The 20,796-nt window shown below is 38.2% G+C and overlaps 2 protein-coding genes across 2 annotated transcripts in view; one reads left to right on the top strand and one right to left on the bottom strand.

Annotated features, from left to right (window-relative positions):
- The window catches only part of C10H11orf65 (chromosome 10 C11orf65 homolog), a 99,698-nt gene that overhangs the window by 63,613 nt on the left and 15,289 nt on the right, over positions 1-20,796 (top strand). The gene's annotated exons all lie outside the window — the stretch shown is intronic.
- ATM (ATM serine/threonine kinase) overlaps positions 50-20,796 on the bottom strand; it is a 140,040-nt gene continuing 119,293 nt past the window's right edge. The window contains exons 57-63 of the mRNA XM_035264446.3: positions 17,296-17,445; positions 14,452-14,617; positions 13,038-13,124; positions 7,962-8,076; positions 6,882-6,945; positions 3,640-3,776; positions 50-3,526 (exon numbers count right to left, since the gene is read on the bottom strand). Coding sequence (XP_035120337.3) covers positions 3,343-3,526; positions 3,640-3,776; positions 6,882-6,945; positions 7,962-8,076; positions 13,038-13,124; positions 14,452-14,617; positions 17,296-17,445 — 903 coding nt within the window. The 3' untranslated portion in view covers positions 50-3,342. The remainder of the gene's footprint in view (positions 3,527-3,639; positions 3,777-6,881; positions 6,946-7,961; positions 8,077-13,037; positions 13,125-14,451; positions 14,618-17,295; positions 17,446-20,796) is intronic.

Here is a 20,796-nt window from a genome sequence, read left to right as displayed (position 1 = left end):
GCACACAGAACACACAAATCTATGAATAAAGTGAATGAGTCTTAGTATATGCTTTCTTTTATAATTATTTATTCAAAAAACATTTTATGATAGATTCAGGTAACAGTAAAGTAATACATTCAATAGTATTAAAATTATAGAAAATAGTTTCATTAAGGTGCAATTAAAATACTTGAAATTGGGACATATCTCTATGTTTCAAACCAATATACTGGCTTTCTATTTTTTAAAAGACTAGTCTATTCTAATCTTTAAGATGTCCAAAGTTTTTCCTCTTTGCTTTTTCTTAAGTGCATACATTTTGGGCATATACTATAGTAACCAAGAGTTTGTGAACCCATTGATTAGGTAGACACTTTGGGGAGAGTGGGGTGGGAGGGCTCTTATCTCCCTGAATCTGGACACAACCGTTCAGGCAGCCTACAATTTATTAGCTTCTCTAACAGCTTCAGCATTTGGTTTTCACTGAACTTTTTAGCAATTGACTGGCAAACCCCCGATTCTTTTCCCCTGAAATCTTTTCAAGTTAGATGCTGTCCATATTATACTGCTACTTATAATTTACTGCCTTCTTGCCCTGGACCACTTACTTCTCCAGCAGTAAATTGAGATGGTATCACTAATCTTGCAGGTAAAGATCAGAGATGCTGCACATATGTCAGTGACGGCATACAACAAATATTCTGTGATTAATGTTTTTAAAATCTGAACTACTCCTCATTTGTTCCTGGCAGTTTTCTATCTTGGTCATTTGCAGAAAGTGTTCCAGCTTGCCAAAATCTTTTTTTTTTTTTTTTTTGAGACAAGAGTGTCACTCTGTCGCCCAGGCTAGAATGCAGTAGCAACCCTGTCTCTACTAAAAATACCAAAAAAAAAAACCAAAAAAAAACCCCACCAACTTGTATAACCTTAATTCTGTTATCTGTGAATTAGTTATTCTCATAGGTTTGTGATCTGTATGCAAATTTGATGAACTTTTCAAAGCCATTGATTAGAATACTTAGACAGAACAGGAGCCTTATTGCATACTTTCAAGGCTGAAGAGTGGATTAATGATGCTATTCTAAACTCTTCGGATGCATCAATAGCAAGAATTAGCTACAAATTCATTTAACTATAATATAGCTGACAATTTCTAATTCCACCCATGAAGATTTCAAGGTTTCCTTAAAGACATTCTAAGTTTACTGCATTTCCTTGATTTACTGTAGTCATAAAACTACCAATATATACACAAATACTCATTGAGGCAGCTTAAAGGAAAAAGATACACAAAGATAAGTTTGTAATTTGAAATGCAAAATAATATTCTGAACAGTTCTCGAGAAATCAAGAAATTTATAGTCCAAAAAGTTCTGGAGATTGGTTTTAGGGGAGCAGAAGATGAGGAGATCAAATATGAGTGAGTGCTTGCCATTTGCAGTAAAAAGAAATACCAACTCTTCCTATGAAAAAAATCTATATAACCTTCAAGGTCCAAATATAAGGAGAAAGCTCAGCCACCCATTTGTTAATCTCTGCAGCTGGGATAACATTTTCTTAAGGATGGAGAAGAGATTATACTCACTAATACATGAGTCAGTAGTTTTACTTTCAGGTGGCTTTTTATCTGATGTTTATCTGATATGATTATAGCTGGGGGATGGAAAAATGTTCCATTTCTTCCTGTCTGTCAAACTAGATACCTAAGTCCTTCCCTTCCAACAAAACACACAGAAATGCTGAATAAAATATAGAAAACATTATTTGGCAGAGCAGAACTTAGAAGAAAGTAAGCGGAAAACCTTATGGTCAAAAATGAGGGGAATGAAAAACCAGAGCAGTAAATATGTGAGCTGATGCCACAGCTGTCCTGGAACAATTTGCCAATTTCATTAACCTATGGCTTTTAGCTTTGTCATCTTTATGGGGACTAAAGAACCCTGGGCTTGCAAGAGGCAGGCAGGCAGTGGGAATTAAATGTGCCTCCTTCCACCCCTGCCACAAAGGTAGGACACATGGGAGGCTTATAGGCTCACTGAAAAAGGCATCAATCAGATATTCTGCCCACTAGGACAGGGAGAATGGGAGGAAGTGTCTCTGCCTTGGTTTGGGGAATCTATCAGTATGCTATGCTTCAGATGTAGACACCCTAAAGCCAAGAAATTTAAATAAAAGTGGCCTTGTGTCAGCAACAGCCCTGGGAATATGGCATAAACAGACCCTCAAGGTTTCCACAGATAAAGCCTTGCTGAAAATAAGCTCACTTTTCAAAAAGACAAAATGGATAAACAGCCTATCAAATATAAAACTCAACAGAAATAAACAGCAGGAACTTAATTTAATATAACTGTTAGAGTGAGTATCAAGTACAGACATTTAAATTAGTGACATGAAAATGTTAAAAACATTAAAAAATGACATCAAGAAACAAAGATCTGAAAAATGATGCATACTTAGAAATGAAAAACAATTTCTGAAAGAAGAAACCCAATGGATAGGGTAAGAGAGATTATATACAGCTGACGATAATTCATGAACTAGAAGGCAATATATGAAGGTATCACAGGAAGAGAATGTACATGAACAGTACAGAAGGGTTTAAAAGATCAAGGGAATAGAATGAGAAGGGTCGCTATACACTTAAAAATATAGTAACTACACTGTGTTCTCCATAACAACTTCATTATTTAGTAATACTGTAAGTGATCTTGCTAGGAAAAATCCAAATACATTTTTTGTTTTTGAGACAGAGTTTTGCTCTTATCACCCAGGCTGGAGTGCAATGGCATGATCTTGGCTCACAGCAACCTCCACTTCCCAGGTTCAAGAGAATCTCCTGCCTCAGACTCCTGAGTAGCTGGGATTACAGGCACCCAACACCACACCTAGCTAATTTTTGTATTTTTAGTACAGATGGGGTTTCATCATGTTGACCAGGCTAGTCTTGAACTCCTGGTTGAAACTGGCATTTAAGCAGTATATTTGTTATAATTCACACTAAAGGAAAAATCATCACTCTTGCTGCTTCCATTGTTTTCAGCTATTGCATTGTATAAGTCAGTGATTCTACTGAAAATGACACAAGTATGCATATGAGAAGAAGAAATAAACATTTAGCCTAGAAATGAAACATGAATAAGCATTATTTCTAAAGAGTAAGAGCAGAGATGTTTCTTAAGACCATCAAAACATTTTTGTGTGGTGATTAAATCAATTATTAAAACCAACATTAAAAAAAAACCCATAATAGTTCACTTAGTTAAATATTAATCCCTACTTAAAGTATGTTGGCAGGATAAAAATAAAGACTAAACTATAATTTCTAGAGGCTGAATGCAAGGGTAATTCATATGCTCAAGATCACACCCACGCTTTCCATCCTGGGAAAAGTCGGCTGAGATTTTTGGGGTCCATGGCCTGCTGGATGAGCAGGTTCACTTGCCCGCCAACACTGAGCACAGTGCCTTCTTCCACTCCTTTCAGTTTCTCCTGGAGTCTCATTAACACACGTTCAGCTACTTTGTTGAAACTCTGGTCAGTATCACTAATGATAAAAACACAAAGGTTTCAGTGACATGAACAGTCTAGGGAACTTGGGAATAAGAAAATCTGAACAACTGAAAAATTGTTCACCTGAGATTGTAAGATACTGCTCACCTGAGGTTTCGTTTGCATTCTTGGTCATCTGCATTCAAAGTAGAGTGAAGCTCAGTTTCATCCTCTGGCCTCTGCTGTAAATACAAAGCTTTCAAAGGATTCATGGTCCAGTCAAAGAGTGGATCATACAGAAGGACCTAAAAGAGAGAACGTATGTATCAAAAGAACAATGTACATTGTAATCTTGTGCTTACAAACAGTAGAACCAGTATCAGACAAATAACAGAGGCCAGTCATGTAGTTGACGGGGGAGGGGAACAAACATCACACACACTTCATGTTTCCTTGTGGAGGAAGCTCTCCTAGCATAATGCTCCAGGCTTCTAATTCCATCCTGAATTCGTGGGTTAGGGGTGCCATCCCATGACCCACGTTGCCCTACTGGATGAAACTAATCTACTAAAAGGAGATATGCATTAGTCACTATCTTTCCTTCTCTCTCTCCTCTTAACCCTGGGTTAGGGTATTTGCTTTGTAGGGCCCAATTATCCTCAGCCAGCCTGTCTCAGGGTATACATTGAGTTGTGGGAACTAGAGAGCATGAGCAGGCCTATTTGGACTTCGCTCCTAAGCCATGTTCTCCAATAGTTTTATTAGTAATAAACCTGAAATTCTGATCCACCCCGCTACTATGGCTCTCTCTTTTTCTCTCAGTTCTAAATCTGGGTGGAGCAGAAAGGTATTATTCGTGGAAACCTCCTCAAAACCCAAGATTTCGTGCTCTGTTTGGAATCTGGAGATACATATTAGGTGTAGAATTACGATACCAAAACAACTGACATGGCTAGAGCAAGTGGCTTTAGGTCATAAATTTTAGACAGTGAGGTCATGAAGAATTTCTGATATTGGCAGTTCACAGCAGCTAACTGCTCTGGTATTTATAAACACAGAACTTAAAAAATTGGCTTTAGTAAATGCATACAAGTCTTCATAATAAGTGGAGACAATACAGAGAATGATTCTACAGAGCATTCTAGTATTACAAGGTTGGAACACTTTTTTGCTGCTATTTGTACAGTTTCCCAATAAATCTGCAGGTTGGGACTATAAAACGCATTTAGCAGGTTTAGTTTCAGGACATGTATTAGATCAGCAGAACCAAAATCTATTTATTAATGCTGTTTTGAGTGTCCTCCAGGACCATTAAAAACAGTGGAGAAACTGAGCTTGATTACATGTGGCTTGTTTGTAAGTTCAAGGGTTCCTGTGTGACTTCAAGTTGGGCACTGACATGGCTTTAGATTTCAGAGATCCAAACCAGTTTCACCCACAAAAGGGACACAGTAATATATTTTATTAATGAACTGATGAAAAGGAATGAAGGCCTCTAGTATAGACTAGATGGTTTTCTTGGGTTGAAGTAGAGGAAGAATCCAAATTACTTCAAAACCAAGGGCTTGTGTCAGGAATCATATTTGCAAATATAAGAATTAGGGAGGAACTGCAATAAGTAAAAAAACATGCTTCAGAGTCTTACAATCAAGACAGAAGTGATTGAAAACAGTAAAGGAATACAGACTGATGAGAGCCGGGCTTCTCAGTCTCAGCACTGCTGTCATTTTGGAGGGGATACTTCTTCGCTGTGGGAGCGAACCTGTGCATTCTGGGGTATTTAGCAGCATCCCCGGCCTCTACCCAGTAGACGTCAATTCTATCCTCATCTCCCATCCCCATCTGTGACAACCAAAAATATCTCCAGACATTGCCAGCTGTCCTCTATGGGACAAAATTGCTCTTGGCTAAACATCACTGAGCTGGAGGGAGAGAGATTTTTCCTTAGCAGAGCATATAGAATCTTAGAGGACAGAATGGTCCATTAGGAAGAAAATGAAATCCTGAAGGCCAGGAGAGACAAATATACTGAGAGGAAAAGGGAAATATACCCAGGTCAAAGTGCTCTGAAGGAGGGGTTTAGCAAGCGGGGAGATTAGATCAGAAACAGTGACTGTGGCTCAATGAAACCTAGGAGAAGAAAAGAAATGAATCTAAGAGAGGAGAGAAATGATGTCCCACACAATTGGGAACCAGGATGCTATTGAGACATACCCTCCTAAAGCTGAAGGCAGAAAGTGGTCTTACTGTGGTAAGATCACTGGGAAAATTATTCTTGAAGATTGGGACAATCACACCAAATGATTTTGGGAAATTTGGACAGATTTATGGAGGGAAGATCAGGTAGATGAGTGTAAAATACACAAAGCATTGGAGGATGTGTTTAGAGGTAAGAGTTATTATAGGTGGAGATGCAAATCATTTTTCAGACTCAAAATCCTCACTCAAAGGAAATCCAAAGTCCTTACAATGGCGTACGATCTGGCCACTGTCACTTCTCTAACTTGATCTCCTAGCACTCTAAAAAATGAAGTCCATAGGCAGTTTGGCATTAAACTAAAAAGATTTCCAAGGCCCTACAAGAACCACCCTCTTCTGGTGAGTGTTAGGTAGGATACACTACTGGAATACAGCTCTTAAATCGACCTCAGCATAAAAATCCCTTCTGACTGAGAAGCCCATACACACTTCACCTGCCATGTCTCCTTGGGGAGGCAACACTCCTGATTTCTTGTCTCACATGCCCTCACCGGGTTGGTGAATGACTGGCATATGTACTAACAGCACAGACACTAACATCTGTGTTACTTCCGTTTCTCTGCCCTGGATCAAGACAAGGCAGTGATCCTGATTACATGTGTGTGCTCTGCAGGCTCAAACCCCTACTCAGGTGAGCTGTCCCAAGGTTAAGACAGCAGAGAGGCACTGAGGTAGCACCAGCAGTAAACTAGTTTGGCCCTCATTCCTAAGCTTGTTACTCTAGTAATGATGCTGACAATTTGATCTCCTTTTGTCTGACTAACTAGTTCTGAACCTGGGCAGGGAAAAAGGAGATGTAAAGTATTGATTTGTCTTAAACCCTAATGGAAACCATTCTGAAAATAGTAATACCATATGGAATATCTAAATGTCAAAGAGTTGATTTATGAATTGAAAACTAGAGACTACTTATAATGCTATCACATTCCAAGAAACTCAAGGGGGTGGAAGGCATTTCTAAACCATTGTTTTTGGATGTGTGAAAAGGCTAAGAGCAATCTCCTTCCTGCTGCCCAGCTGCATTCCCCTATGTTGAAATGAAGCAGAGCTCTTTAAATCAGTGACTTCCTGAAGAGATACATAGTCTATCTGGTAAAAAAAAAAAAAAAAAAAAAAAAAAAAAATTAAGTCTTCCTTATAAAATACTTTACCTCTACAATGGTTAACAGAGTTTCCTTAGAGTTTCTCATCACTTCCATGGTTTTCTCACAGCACCTAGAGTCAAACACATTATAAATACGGATTTTGCGACACATCAATGTTTTTAACATATCTTTATCTGTATACTCTCTTGTATAGTATGCTGAGCCTATAGTTGTTAATCTACAAATCTGTATCTCAAAATAGCATAATACTTGGCAGAGTGGGCTCTCAATAATATAAATATGTATTTGACTATTTCACAAGCTTGGCATTTACACAAATAGCACAACACTACTACGAAAGATTTCTTTCAGTCTTTGATTTTCTTTTCTTTTCGCAATGAGGTCCTTCAACATTTCCCAGGCTGGTCTCAAACTCCTGGGGTCAAGTCATCCTCCTGCCTCAGCCTGCCAGGTAGTTAGGATTACAGGCATGCACCACTATGCTCAGCTCTCAGTCTGATTATTGTGGCAGTTACTAGTTTACATTGACTACAATCTGCCCCAATCCAGGTTGAGTACATGGACCTATGCTGGGAAAACTACAAGGAGCTGCAAAGCTTTTTTCTGCCCAGTGTTACACTAGAAGACGAGCTCCTTTAAATAAAATGTGGTCTCTTCCATATCCCAACAATGAGCATCCAACAGTAGTATCATTAAAAAGCCAGGACAGGTGTTAAAGTAAAGGTAGGATGCTTCCAGAGGTTTGGAATAACCGTATGTATGTTACATGGGGTTAGGTCCCAGGTGGGTAGAAGGAAGGGAACTATTATTGCTTTTACCCAGGGTCTTTTCCTTAGTATTGATAAAGCACTGGGATATGATTCTAGCATTAAATTCTATAATCTATGCAAAACTCTAACATATATATACACACACACACACACATATATATATATATATATATATATATATATTTTTTTTTTTTTTTAAGAGACAGGGTCTCACTATATTGCCTAGGCTGGACTCAAACTTCTGGGCTCAAACAATCCTTCCACCTCAGCCTCCTGAGTAGCTGAGATTACAGGTGCAAGGCACCATAATTCTGACATCAGAAATTATTTCCCTCCTTTACCTTATATCACTCACCTTCTGAAGACACCTTCAACACCAGTAATGCCCATGCCATCCACAATATCTCTGGTGAGTCTAAAAGGAACTGTCTCAGGAGTAGGAAGAATTTTGCCCTGTTCGAAAGCAACACCTAAAGTAAAAAATACAGTGAGGTTAGGAGGTTTGACAGCTAATTTACTTTTTTCCCATTAGAATGTGAACTTTAAAAAGGCAACAAAACATTTGTTACCTATATCCTATGAATACCAGTAGACATAGTAGTTTATTTCTGCTCTGGCTGCCTTCCTCATCTTCTTCACTGTCTACGAGTTCCACTTCAAATCCAAATAACATAACTACTTCTTGAGGTAACTAGAGAAATCTAGGTTAAAGGGTGATTTTTAAAAATGAAGTAACTACTGGTATAATTTTAAATGGAGGTGATGTATTTATTTATATTTAAAAAAATTAGGCTGGGCATGGTGGCTCACACCTGTAATCCCAACACCTTAGTAGGCTGAGGAGGCCTGCTCACCTGAGGTCAGGAGTTCAAGACCAGCCTGGCCAACATGGTGAAACCCTGTCTCTACCAAAAATACAAAAATTAGCTGGGCCTGGTGGCAGGTGCCTATAATCCCAGCTACTCAAGAGGCTGAAACAGGAGAATCACTTGAACCTGGGAGGCAGAGGATACAGCGAGCTGAGATTGTGACATTGCACTCTAGCCTGCGGCAATACAAGTGAAACTCCATCTCAAAAAAAAAAAAAAAAATGTAATGAGACTTTAAATTATGAGATAATTATATGTTCACTTGCAGTTATAAGAAATCATACAGAAAAGATCATCCCATATGCCTTTTGCCCATTTCACCCCAACTGTAATAGCCTAAAAAAGTATACTACTGCTGACATTGGTGCAGTCAAGATACATCATATTCCTGTCATAAGGATCCTTCATGCTGCCCTTTACAGTCACACCCACTTCCCTCCCACAGCCTATCGCCCAGCCCCCTAACCTTCTGCTTTTCTAGCAACTACTAATCTGTTCTCCATTTTTATAATTTTGTCATTTTAAATATGTTATATAAATGGAAGTGGAATAATAATACCGTATGTAACTTTTTGGGAATAGTTTTTTACACTCAGCCTAATTCTCTGGAGATTCATCCACATTGTTATGTATATTAATAATTTTGTTTCTTTTGATTGCTGAGAAGTATTTCAGGGCATGGATGTAACACAGTTTGTTTAAGCATTTGCCCACTGAAGGACATCTGGATTTTTCCAGTTCGGTGTTATGAATAAAGCTGCTATATACATTTGTAGTACATGGCCATTTTATAAGTAGATATTGTTGTTAAGCTTTGAGAGTCCTTAAAGATTGTTCTTTTGTTATCCAGTCTAGGAACTCTGTTTAGCCCTAGATGCTGAAGATTTCCTCTTAATTTTCTTCCTCTGTTGCTCAGCTTGGGTAATTTCTACTGTTCTGTCTTCTGTTCACTGATCATTTCTTCTGTCTCCTCACTCTGCAGTTGAAATTTTGTATTTTATTTACTATATTTTTCTGTTCTAAAATTTCCATCTGGTTCTCCTTTATATCTATTTCTATATGAGACTATTTCCGTGCTGACACTATATTTTCATTTGTTTCAAGCATGTTTGTAATTGCTCTTTCAAGTGTTATGATGGCTGCTTTAAAATCTTAGATAATTCCAATATCATTGTCATCTCAGTGTTGGCACCTACAGGTGGTCATTTTTCATTGAAGTTGAGATTTTCCTGGTTCCTGGTATGACTAATGATTTTCAATTGACACCTACACCTGTGTCGGTGTCGGTTATTATGAGACTCAGGATCTTCCTTAAACTTCTGCTTTTGATGCCTTTGGGATTCACCACCTTGTTACTGCTGGGTAAGGGCCGAGGACTAGATTCTCCAGTGGCCTCCACTGACACTCGGTAGGGGAAGGGCTTGCTATAGCTGAGCAAGGCTGAAAGTCCAGGTTCTCCAGATATGTGCACTGACAACAAGGGGTGAATCAGAAAAAAGCCTGGAAAATATAGACTAGCAGGTCATGGTATAAATGATACAGTGAGAAGGCATAACATAGGGTTATTGGAGTCCCAGAAACAGGGAAGAACCTGGATGGACCCTATGACATTACTATGACTAATAGAATGTGATGAAGTGATACTGTGAAAGTTGCAGGCCTAGCCCTTGACTTCCACTTTCTTCCTTGAGCTCCAAGATGCTAAGTAGGCCCAGGATGCTATTTTGGACAGAGAGGCCACATATGAGCGTGAAACATCATACATGTAAGTGACGAAGCCATCGTGAACTCTGGCCCAGTTGAGTCTTCAGATAACTCCAGCCCCAGACACTAACTGCAACTGCCTGAGAGATCCTTAGTGAAAACTGCCCAACTTAGCCCAGTTAACAGACTCTGAGAGATCATAACAAATTGTGACTTTAAGCTACTAAATGTTGGCGTGATTTGTTATGCAGCAACAGGTAACCAAACAGATATACACAGAATAGTATACAAATCACCCAAGTGTGTGACTCACTAAGACGTTTGCAAAGTGAACAAATCCATGTTAACAGAACTCTACCAGCCTTCCAGAGTCCCCCGCTTCAACCTCTCCTACCAGTCACTAACCACCTTTTCAAAGGGTCGCCACTATCCTGATGTAGAACACTGTACATTAATTTGATCAGTTTTTGAATTTCATATATGGAATTATACATATGTAATCTTTTGTGTTGGAGTCTTTCACTTTTGTGAGAGTCTTCCACATTGTGTGTTATTGTTCATTCAATCTTGTTATATCAAAGAGAATATAAATATATGACAGTTTGTTCATCCATTCCACCTATGATGGATATCTGGACTGTTTCCAGTTAGGGGCTATTACAAATGGTGCTACTGTAAACATTTTTATACATAAGTATGCATTTCTGTGGGAGTGGAATTGATGGGTCCCAGGGTATACATAAAGTCAGCTTTAGTGGATAATGCCTAACGGTATTCCAAAGGGGTTATACCAATTTACCCTTCTCATTTATAGATGCTTTTAGCACGACCTGGATGGACACAGGCTGGCATACTCCTGCCTCTGTTTTGCATCTTCCAAACCATTGCCCTTTCATTCTCATATAAAGTCTCACTCCTCTGTTGAGATGCCCACCTTCTGGCTCTAACAAATCCCTTCCATCTTCATGTTTACTATGTAAACCTGTAAGTTTTCTCTCACATTCACTGAATGTTAGCATGGACCTAGCTCACAATTCCCCCGCTCTATCACAACTCTAGAAATCATTCTGGGGAAAACCATATAATATCCGTGACCATCTCTGTTCTAATGAAATTCAATTTCATTCTATCTTAGCGAACCACTTATGGGCTGCACTCCAAAAATAAGTCTAAAACTGCACCTTCTTAGACACTGTAAATTCCACATTCTAATCAAAACCTCTTCTACCCCTTATTCTTACTAAACACTCTTCAAATTTGACTGATTTCAGTTTATCAGTCTTCTTCCTTCCCTACTCAGCCCAGGGGTATAGGTAATAGGCTTGATTACTCTCATCAGGACTTCAAATCTTGTCCCCTTGTCCCTCTGCCACATCTACCATTTTAAACTACAACTTAAACTCCAAGGATGTTAAGGACTGCTGGAAAAAAATCATACAACACTATTGGCTCCACTACAAATTTAGGATTGTCACCTTAAAGTGCCCCTTAAACTGCTTGGCATGTCTTATTTATTGATCCCTTTTTAGTTAGGTTTTAGTCTCATTTTCATGGTAAATTTTAGAATTTTACTATTCTTTTAAGGCCAATTACCATCCCTCCAATTCTAAGCAAATAAGCATGCTTTCTAGTTCTCAGCGAAAACAGAATATATTAGCAAATATAATTCCTTCATATTCCTCCGCTCCAGCTTAAGACTTTCCTACTGACATCATGTTTCCTCGTCTCTCAGCAGAAAAGCTAACATGCCTCCAATCTAAAGCCAATGCTAATATACTCCTGTATTTTATGATTTCTCTTGCTATTTCAATTATCTTTTGTTTTTCTCCTGCATCTTGAATATCTAACATGTTCATACCTCTCCTATCTTAAAAAAGCAAGGACCAACTGTGTCTCTCATCCCTGCAGCAAATTTCTCTGCCATCCTTTCCTTTCCTTCTAAACTTCTTGTAGGAAGATTCAACATTCTTAATGTAAAGCCATATAAAGTATGGCTGCCTGCATTCTATCCAAAGGGGTCTTCCAAGGCCTCTAAGGTTGACTACTTGTTAAATTCAAAGGTCTGTTTTCAGCATTCATCCTTTCTGACCTTTCTGTATCAGACACTGTTAAGCACTACTTTCATAAAAGATTTTCCCCTCTCGCCTTCCAAGGTCCTGACTTTCTAGTTTTCACGACTTTAGTACTTTTCAGTTTTTTTTTTTTTTGACTCAGCCTTTCAAAGGCTCACTTTCCTTATGATTTCATCTCTAGGTCTCTTTATCAAGGTTGATGTGTAACATCAGGACTTCCTCTAGCCCAGTGACTTCAACTGAAATGTATTTGCTAAAGATTCTGGACCTCCATCATTACATTCAAACTCCTTTCTCTTCTATATATTAAAGTGTCTATTCCACTTAGAAATCCCATTAATACTTCAAAATAATGAGCAAAACTAAATTCATCACTTTCTTATTATTTACAAAACTTGATATATTCCTTAGCTAGAAGCTTCAGTTATCCTGGAGCCCCACTCCCCCACTATTTCCATATCTAATATCACTGGAACAGTTTACTACAAATATGTCCCTCAAATCCAATCTCCTGGTTTCTACAACTTTAGTACAAATCTTCATTTCTCATCTAAACTATTATAATATCCCTTAACTTGTCTTCCTGCTGCAGTCCCACTCCCCAAAGTGCTCCTGGAATTATCTTTCTGAAAATAAAATATGCTGAAAATGAAAAAAAAAAACAGTATTTACTGCTTTGATATACGTATCTCTCTCTCTTATCGTAACATCTTGATGGGCAAACAACATTCCATGATGACCAAATATTTATTAAAAAGAATAAAGATACACAGATTTATTACTTACCTAAATCTATATGTACAAGTTCTGCTGACTGCTCATTTATTAAGATATTCTGTACATGTCTATCACCAAGTCCAAGTATGTAACCAACTAGAAGAAAAAGAATCTGAAATCACTGATTCCATTTCTTTCTAATATACAGCCATAATTTCAACTAACACCACTGACTTGTTATAATCTTTAAGTAGTTTAGCATTTTTAGCCTACTTAAATGATGTACATAACCAACCATATTGACTTTAAGTCAAATCTTACCAGCTATTTTAATGGATACTGCATTTTATATATCCTAGATGATTTGCTAAAACAATTTTCTCTTTACTAATAGGCACACATTAAAAATATTAGTACTTAAAAATTATTGTGGCTAAAGTTGGGACCCATTATTTACCTGGGCCAAAGCAGTGTATTATATGTACTCAAATTTTTATTGAACATACTTATGAGAAATTTATGGATAAATCCTTCATTCTTCAGTGAAACTTTCTTCTGCTTGATGAATTATATTTAACACAAATTAATCATTAATTCATTTCATTTCACCAGGTATATATGCCCAGGAAAAAGTGCATTTCTGTATTTAAGACAGACGATGGCATGCAGTAATGGGAGAAACCACAGAGCATGAAAAAAAACACACTGGGAAGGGAGTCCGAATGACTGGGTGTCTGGCTCGCCCTGTCATTAACTAGGCCTACTTTCTTGTTTATAAACTAGTTGTATCAGATTAGTGATTCTCTAACTCTTTCAAAACATACATGCCCTGACTTCCTTGGGTATAGCACATAAGTAATGGAGGGAATGGTTTTTATTTAAAAAAAAAATAATAGATTAATGATCTCTAATGTTTCTATTAGTTTTCATGCTCTAGGATTTTGCTAACCATACTATTTAGCTATTCTAATTTCTTAGGGAAAAAAAATCAAAATATATATTGTACACAAAATATTTAAATATATCTCATGATTTCTATTCTGAAAACAAAATTCTATTAAACAGTGTTGATCACTAGGTGATAACAGCATGGTATTTTAGAGGTTATATGCAAAAGAACAAAAATAATTAAAGGAAATAAGTTATCGCAGGTTTTATTATTTTCCAAAGAAAGTCTCAGAAAATAATATACTGAGGGGAGAGAAAATACGCCATATTCACTATAAAACAAAGCAGAAGAAAACCCTGTCTTTTTATTATTTATCGAAGTAGGAGAATTCTGTTCTGCATAAGCTATAAAAAGGTCTAAGAATCAGGATGAACAAGAAACATAATGATTGAATAATGAAGATGGTTTGGTTACCAACCACATCGTCACCATCATCCCCCTGCCACTCAGAATGTACAAAAAATGCCGAAGCAAACAAAAAGAAAGAAGTGAAACAACAAAGTGCCAAAGCTACAGTTTGTACAAGAAGGTTACCAATCGAAGAAGTGGCTACACTGCGCGTATAAGCCAGTCGCTTCTCAAACCAAATAGCTGGATCCAAGAATTTTTCCATGCAGAAATAACGGAAAACTGGTTGAAAATTTTGGCAAATATCCATGAAGGTTTCATATTTCTCTTCAGAAGACATTTTTTGCACCTCCTTTAAATAGAGCATATATATAATTTATTTTTCAATATTGTGTTCAATGAATTCAACTAATATCCCCATTTTTATTTAAAAAATATGACAGATACAGGGCAAGAAAGATGAACAGATACATTACCCACCAGAAGCTAACAGTCTGAAAGGGGGAGCAATGAATGACAAGTGGTAATCCCTTTAGGATTTCGTATGAATCACTGGGGAAGGAAGCATACCCACAGTGACTGTTACTTGTTTTGATTACATTCTAATTTCAATAATCCTGTAATCTTAAGCAGAAGTAAACACAGAAATGACAAAGTAGTTGCAGATAACTTCAGGTGGCATCACAGCATTGGGCTGCAATAGGAAACAGGAAAAGAGAAAGAATGGAGGAATCCCTTATGGATGGCAGCTGATATGATTCAGATCTCTATCTTCCAACATCTTGCTTTAAAATACTATCATGAAGCAAAGCTTACCAACTTCAACTCCCTCCTATCTATGTGCTGATGATTTCTAAATCTGTGTCTATATTAAGCCCAAGTAGCTTTTTTGGGGGGTGGCGGGGGGAGAACAGAGTCTTGCTCTTGTTGCTCAGGCTGGAGAGCAATGGCGCCATCACGGCTCACTGCAACCTCTGCCTCCCGGGTTCAAGCGATTCTTCTGCCTCAGCCTCCTGAGTAGCTTGGATTACAGGCATGTGCTACCACACCTGGCTAATTTTGTACTTTTAGTAGAGATGGGGTTTCTCCATGTTGGTTAGGCTTGTCTCGAACTCCCAACCTCAGGTGATCTGCCCACCTCAGCCTCCCAAAGTGCTGGGATTATAGGCATGACCCACCGTGCCTGGCCTTAAGCCCAGGTATCTTTATTAAGCTCTAGCTTAATGTGCTTCTCTAGTTGCCCATTCAACATCTCTACCTGAATCACTTCCAAATCCAAGTACTTCATCCCTGGCAAACTTTAGTCACCTCCTCTAATCTTCAATTCAGTAAATAGCCTCACCATCTACCTAATTGCCCCAAGCAGAAAACTGGGAGGCACTGACTACTCCTTTTCCTCCCCCACAAAAACATCTTTTTTTGAGATATGGTCTCTCTCTCACCCAGGCTGGAGTGCAGGGGTGTGATCACAGCTCACTGCATCCTCAGTCCCTGGCTCAAGCAATCCTCCCGCCTCAGCCTCCTGAGTAGCTGAGATTACAGACATATGCTACCATACCTGGCTGACTTTTTATTTTTTGTAGAGATGGGGTGTCATCCAACTATGTTGCCCAGGCTGGTCTTAAACTCCTGGGCTCAAGGAATCCTCCCGCCTTAGTCTCCTTAATCCCTTAAGGGATTACAGGCATGAGCTACCACACCCAGCCCCCAACCTTATTTTTAAACAACAATCAAATCCTAAGAATTCTGCCTCCTTCATAGTTCTCATCTCTACCACGATTCTCCCTTCCTACTGCTATTCGTGTGAGTTCAGACCATCTCATGCCTCCAGTTTGCATTCTCAAACACAGAATCCACAGTGCTGTCAGAGATTCTTTCTAAATGCAAGTCTATTACTATCCCTAAGGCCTGTAGCATAAAGTGCAAACTCCTCTGCATTTCATAAAGCAACTCTCCATCTTTGGACCAACAATACTGCTCCAACTTCATCTGTCTTTTCCTCCTCAAACACTAAGCCTATGCTGTCTTTGCCTGCTCAGACCTCCTTTCCTTTGCATATATGCTCCTTCTGCCTGGAAAAACAACTCATTTACAAAACCTGGCTCACACACCTTCTCCTCTGTGAAGCATTTCTTGGATCTACTTCTCTCCATTCTCCTCATCGCAGGTAGGACTAACCACTTCCTCCTCCATACCTACACTGTACCCTGTGTGCCCCGTACAAACAGCCATCACAACACCTAGCACTTACCACACATTTTAAAAACCATGTCACAGAAAGCACAATAAAATGAAAAGCAAATGGACTTTGGATTTAGACAAGGCTTAAATCCTTGCTCTCTTTATTAGCTCACTGGCCTTAGGCAGGTTAAGTTCTCTGAACTTCTCATTTTAAAATAGGGATAAGGATCATGATGAGTAGGTCATACTGTTTGTGAAGTCTTCAGTCAGCACAGTACCTGGTAGATAGAAAGCATTCAGGAAATGTTGCCAATTCAGTGAATGAATATCAGACTAGACAGCCAGTGTGACATGGTAAATGTCTTAGGTTTTCTCTATCAGTTTCATAAAAGATTATTTCATAATCTTCTTGTTGTTTTATGGTGTGTTTGTTTTTTAGAGATGGGGTTTTGCTCTGTTGTCTAGGCCGGCCTCAAAATCCTGGGCTCACATGATCCCCCAGGATCAGCCTCTCAAGTAGCTGGGATTACAGGGGCATGCCATCACACCTGGCATTTTAGTGTTTTGTTTGTTAAGAATTAGTTTATCCCAAATTGAAAACAAATCAGCACACACTGAATAACCTTTATATTTCTTATGTGACAATGGCTGACGTATTATATAGTTTAAAATCCTTCTTTTTTCACTCACACACTTTCGTTCTGATGAGTTTACTTTCTTTTACTTAGTATCTTTGACAATTACCTGATGAAATTAAAGATTTTTGTATGCTATAATATCTGATAGCTGTCAGCTTTAATAAGCTATTGAATAATCTTGAAATAACCTTTAATTTTGGGTGTTACTCACCATCATTTTCTTCTGGCACTGTAAGGCACTGAAATCATTTGGCCTGTATCTTTTATGAGCACCATCTTCATTGTTAACAAGAAATTCACCAATAGGGACAGTTCCTGTGCACCACTCAAGAACACCACTTCGCTGAGAGAGGGGAACCACCTGAAGTTATAGATTAAATATCTTTTAATTTTAAAAGGCCATTAAAGAGCATTTGCTGATCATTCCACTATCAGAGTCAGTACAAAGCATTTTTTCCAAGTTGTATTAGTAGTTCTCTGTCCTTGGAGGAAAGCATCCGGAAATAAGCTTAAGCTCAAAGAATATAATTTTCTAGCCTGCTGCTTAGATGTCTGAGAGCCTGCCCATCACTCAATCCCCCTGATTCTCTGAGAGGTCACTCCTGTTAATTATACCCACTGTCATCTGTCACTGATCCATACTTAGGTTGTCCAATTAGGAGAGGAATTAACTCTGTTTTCCTTACAATTTTAATATCAATTAAATTTGGAGAATTTCACTTGAAAACTATTGCCCATGAATGTGGTTTGAATTTTAGTGTAACTTAATTAGTGAAATTACATGTACTCTTTACAGTCTGATTATCTTCACAGAGAGAAAATGTACTCCAAAATATAAAATGAGTAATTTCACTAGGAAAGCTTTTTGAAAATTATATTATAAACATACATAAAGTGTAGAAAGTAATATTAACAAATACCTTTTTATCCATTAAACAGCTTCATCAAATCTAGGATTTTCTCACATTTGCTGGGGGAGAGATGAAGCTCCCCCTTGTGTCCTTCACTGACCCCATGTCCCTCCCCATCAAGATTACTGTTAACCAGTTTATCATGTTCATGTATTTTTTGGTATATTTTTTATCTCAAAGCTATATGTACCTAAATAGTTTTAAGTATTATGTAAAGAATTATTATAGTATATGTGCACTTCTGTAACTTGGCTTTTTATTCAATACTTTATTCAACACTATTTTATCTTTACTATGTGAGCATATTTAACTCTGCATCATTCATTTTAACAGCTGTGTACTACATAAATACACCACAATTATCCAATCTGCATATTAACATTTCATTGTTTCCACATTTTCATCAAATACGGCTGTGAAATAGTCTACTGGTGAACATACTTCAGTTTCTCTAGGGCAGGAGTGTCCAATGTTTTGGCTTCCCTGGGCCACACTGAAAGAATTGTCTTGGGCCATACATAAAATACTCTAACAGTAATGACTGCTGATGAGCTAAAAATGAAAAAAAAAAAAACTGCAAAATAAAAAAAAAAATCTGAAAATGTTTTTAAAAAGTTTACAAATTTGTGTTGGGCTGCACTCAAAGCCATCCTGTGGGCTGCATGTGGCTGGCCCATAGGCTGCGGGTTGGACAACGTTTGCTCTAAGGTGTACGCCCAGGGAACTGACCAGCTGAGCCAGAGATGTGTATCCTCAACTCGCTTAACCAGATATTGCCAAGTAACTGTTCAAAGTGACTGGACTGATTTACACGCCCACCAGCAGAGTTATACCATAACTTTTCCAATACTTTTTGTCAGACTTGGTATTTTGTCAATCTGAGGGTATGTAATAGTATTTCACTGTGGTTTCAATTTGTATTTTTCAGATTACTAGAAAAGTTGAGTATCATTGTATTCTTCATATAAATCCCTTGTTCTTTATATTAAAACAATCTTTTTGTTGTTATTAACATTATTATATTTGTTTTCTAAGCTGGTCACTTGTCTTTATGGTGTTTTTAATTCTATACATTTTTAAACTTTAATGTTCTCCCATACATTGAACTGTTTTATATCTTAAGTAGGCATGTAATTAATTTATTAACATACATTTGTTGGGAGTCTATTACGTGTTACACACAGGGCTAGGGCACTGAGAACAGAGTGGCAAAAAGGCAGATGAAGACTATGCCCTCATCAAATTTCCTTTTGGTGAGGGAACATGTATCTTAATAAACATTTCAGCTCGGCATGGTGGCTCACGCCTGTAATCCCAGCACTTTGGGAGGTCAAGCAGGTGGATCACAAGGTTAGGAGTTCGAGACCAGCCTGACCAACATAATGAAACCCCGTCTCTACTAAAAATACAAAAGTTAGCCAGGCGTGATGGCGTGTGCCTGTAATCCCAGCTACTCAGGAGTCTGAGGCAGGACTATCACTTGAACCTGGGAGGCAGAGGCTGCAGTGAGCCGAGATCACGCCACTGCCCTCCAGCCTGGGCAACACAGTGAGACTCCATCTCAAAATAAAATAAAATTAAAAACACTTCATGATGTCAGATTTTAAGTATAAGAGGACAAAACAACTTAAGTTTAAAAAGGAGAGAAAGTGGGTAACGGCAACCCAGTCAGAGGCCTTTCTGGGGGTGACACTGGAGCAGAAGCTTGAGTGAAGTAAGGGAGTGCCTGGTGTGAAGATATGAGGGAAAAGCATTCCAGGCAGAAGCAGAAAAGCCCTGAAGCAGAAATAAATTGGTGTACCTAAGTGACTGCAAGAGACCAGGGGAGTCAAGGGGAGATGACTCATGCTATACAAGCAGAAAGTGAGAGAAGCCTGAGGAGAGTGGTAGATAAGACAGGAGGGAGAACAGCAGAGGCACATCACTTAGAAAGCTGTCATTCTGGGACAATGTGAACCATCTGGGGTTCGGAACAGGAAAGTGGAATACAGTTGGCCCTCTGCATCCGCAGATTCAACCAACAAAAATATTCATCAAAAAAACCTCAATAAATCAATACAATAAAAAACACAAATTTTAAAAACAAATAATAGTACAACTAGTCACATAGCATTTATACTGCATAAGGTATTTTAAGGACCCAGAGATGATTTACAGTACACAGGATGAGGTGCATAGGTTATTGGCAAACGATACATATACCGTTTTATATAAGGGACTTGATTTTAGCATTTGCAGGGAGCTTTGTAAAAAATCCCCCACAGATACTGAATGATAACAGTACTCTGTCTTAGACACTTTAAAAAGGATCACTCTAACAGTTATGAATAAAACTAGCTTTTGAAAACCAAGAGCAGAAGTAAACTGTTGGTTTGAACTCTGTTATCTACAGAGATGTGATTGTGGAAGTAGGGCGGTAATAGCAGCGATGGTAAAAAGTGACCTGCCTGGAAGTAGACCAACAGGACTTGCTGATGGAATAGACGAGACTTGAGAAAGAGGGAAAGCAGAGTTTAAAATGACTCCCAATACTTGGTGACATTTAGGAATTTTTGCTAATTCTTTAGGAGTGATGGCAACATCATGATAATGCTTTTGTAAAACAGACATCATATAGGTCTACAGACTGAAATATTTGCAGATGAAATGATAAGACATCTTGCTTCAAAATAATATTGGAAGGAAGTTGGTGGAAGGAGAAATAGAACAAAATTGCCCGTGAGTTGGTAACTGCTGAATCTGGGCGATGGGTATAAAGGAGTTGATTATGTTATTGCCTCTTTTTGTATGTTTGAAATTTT

This window comes from Callithrix jacchus, chromosome 10, assembly GCF_049354715.1.
Source record: "Callithrix jacchus isolate 240 chromosome 10, calJac240_pri, whole genome shotgun sequence".
Lineage (NCBI taxonomy): Eukaryota > Metazoa > Chordata > Mammalia > Primates > Cebidae > Callithrix > Callithrix jacchus.
This window is presented reverse-complemented; position numbering and strand designations above follow the sequence as displayed.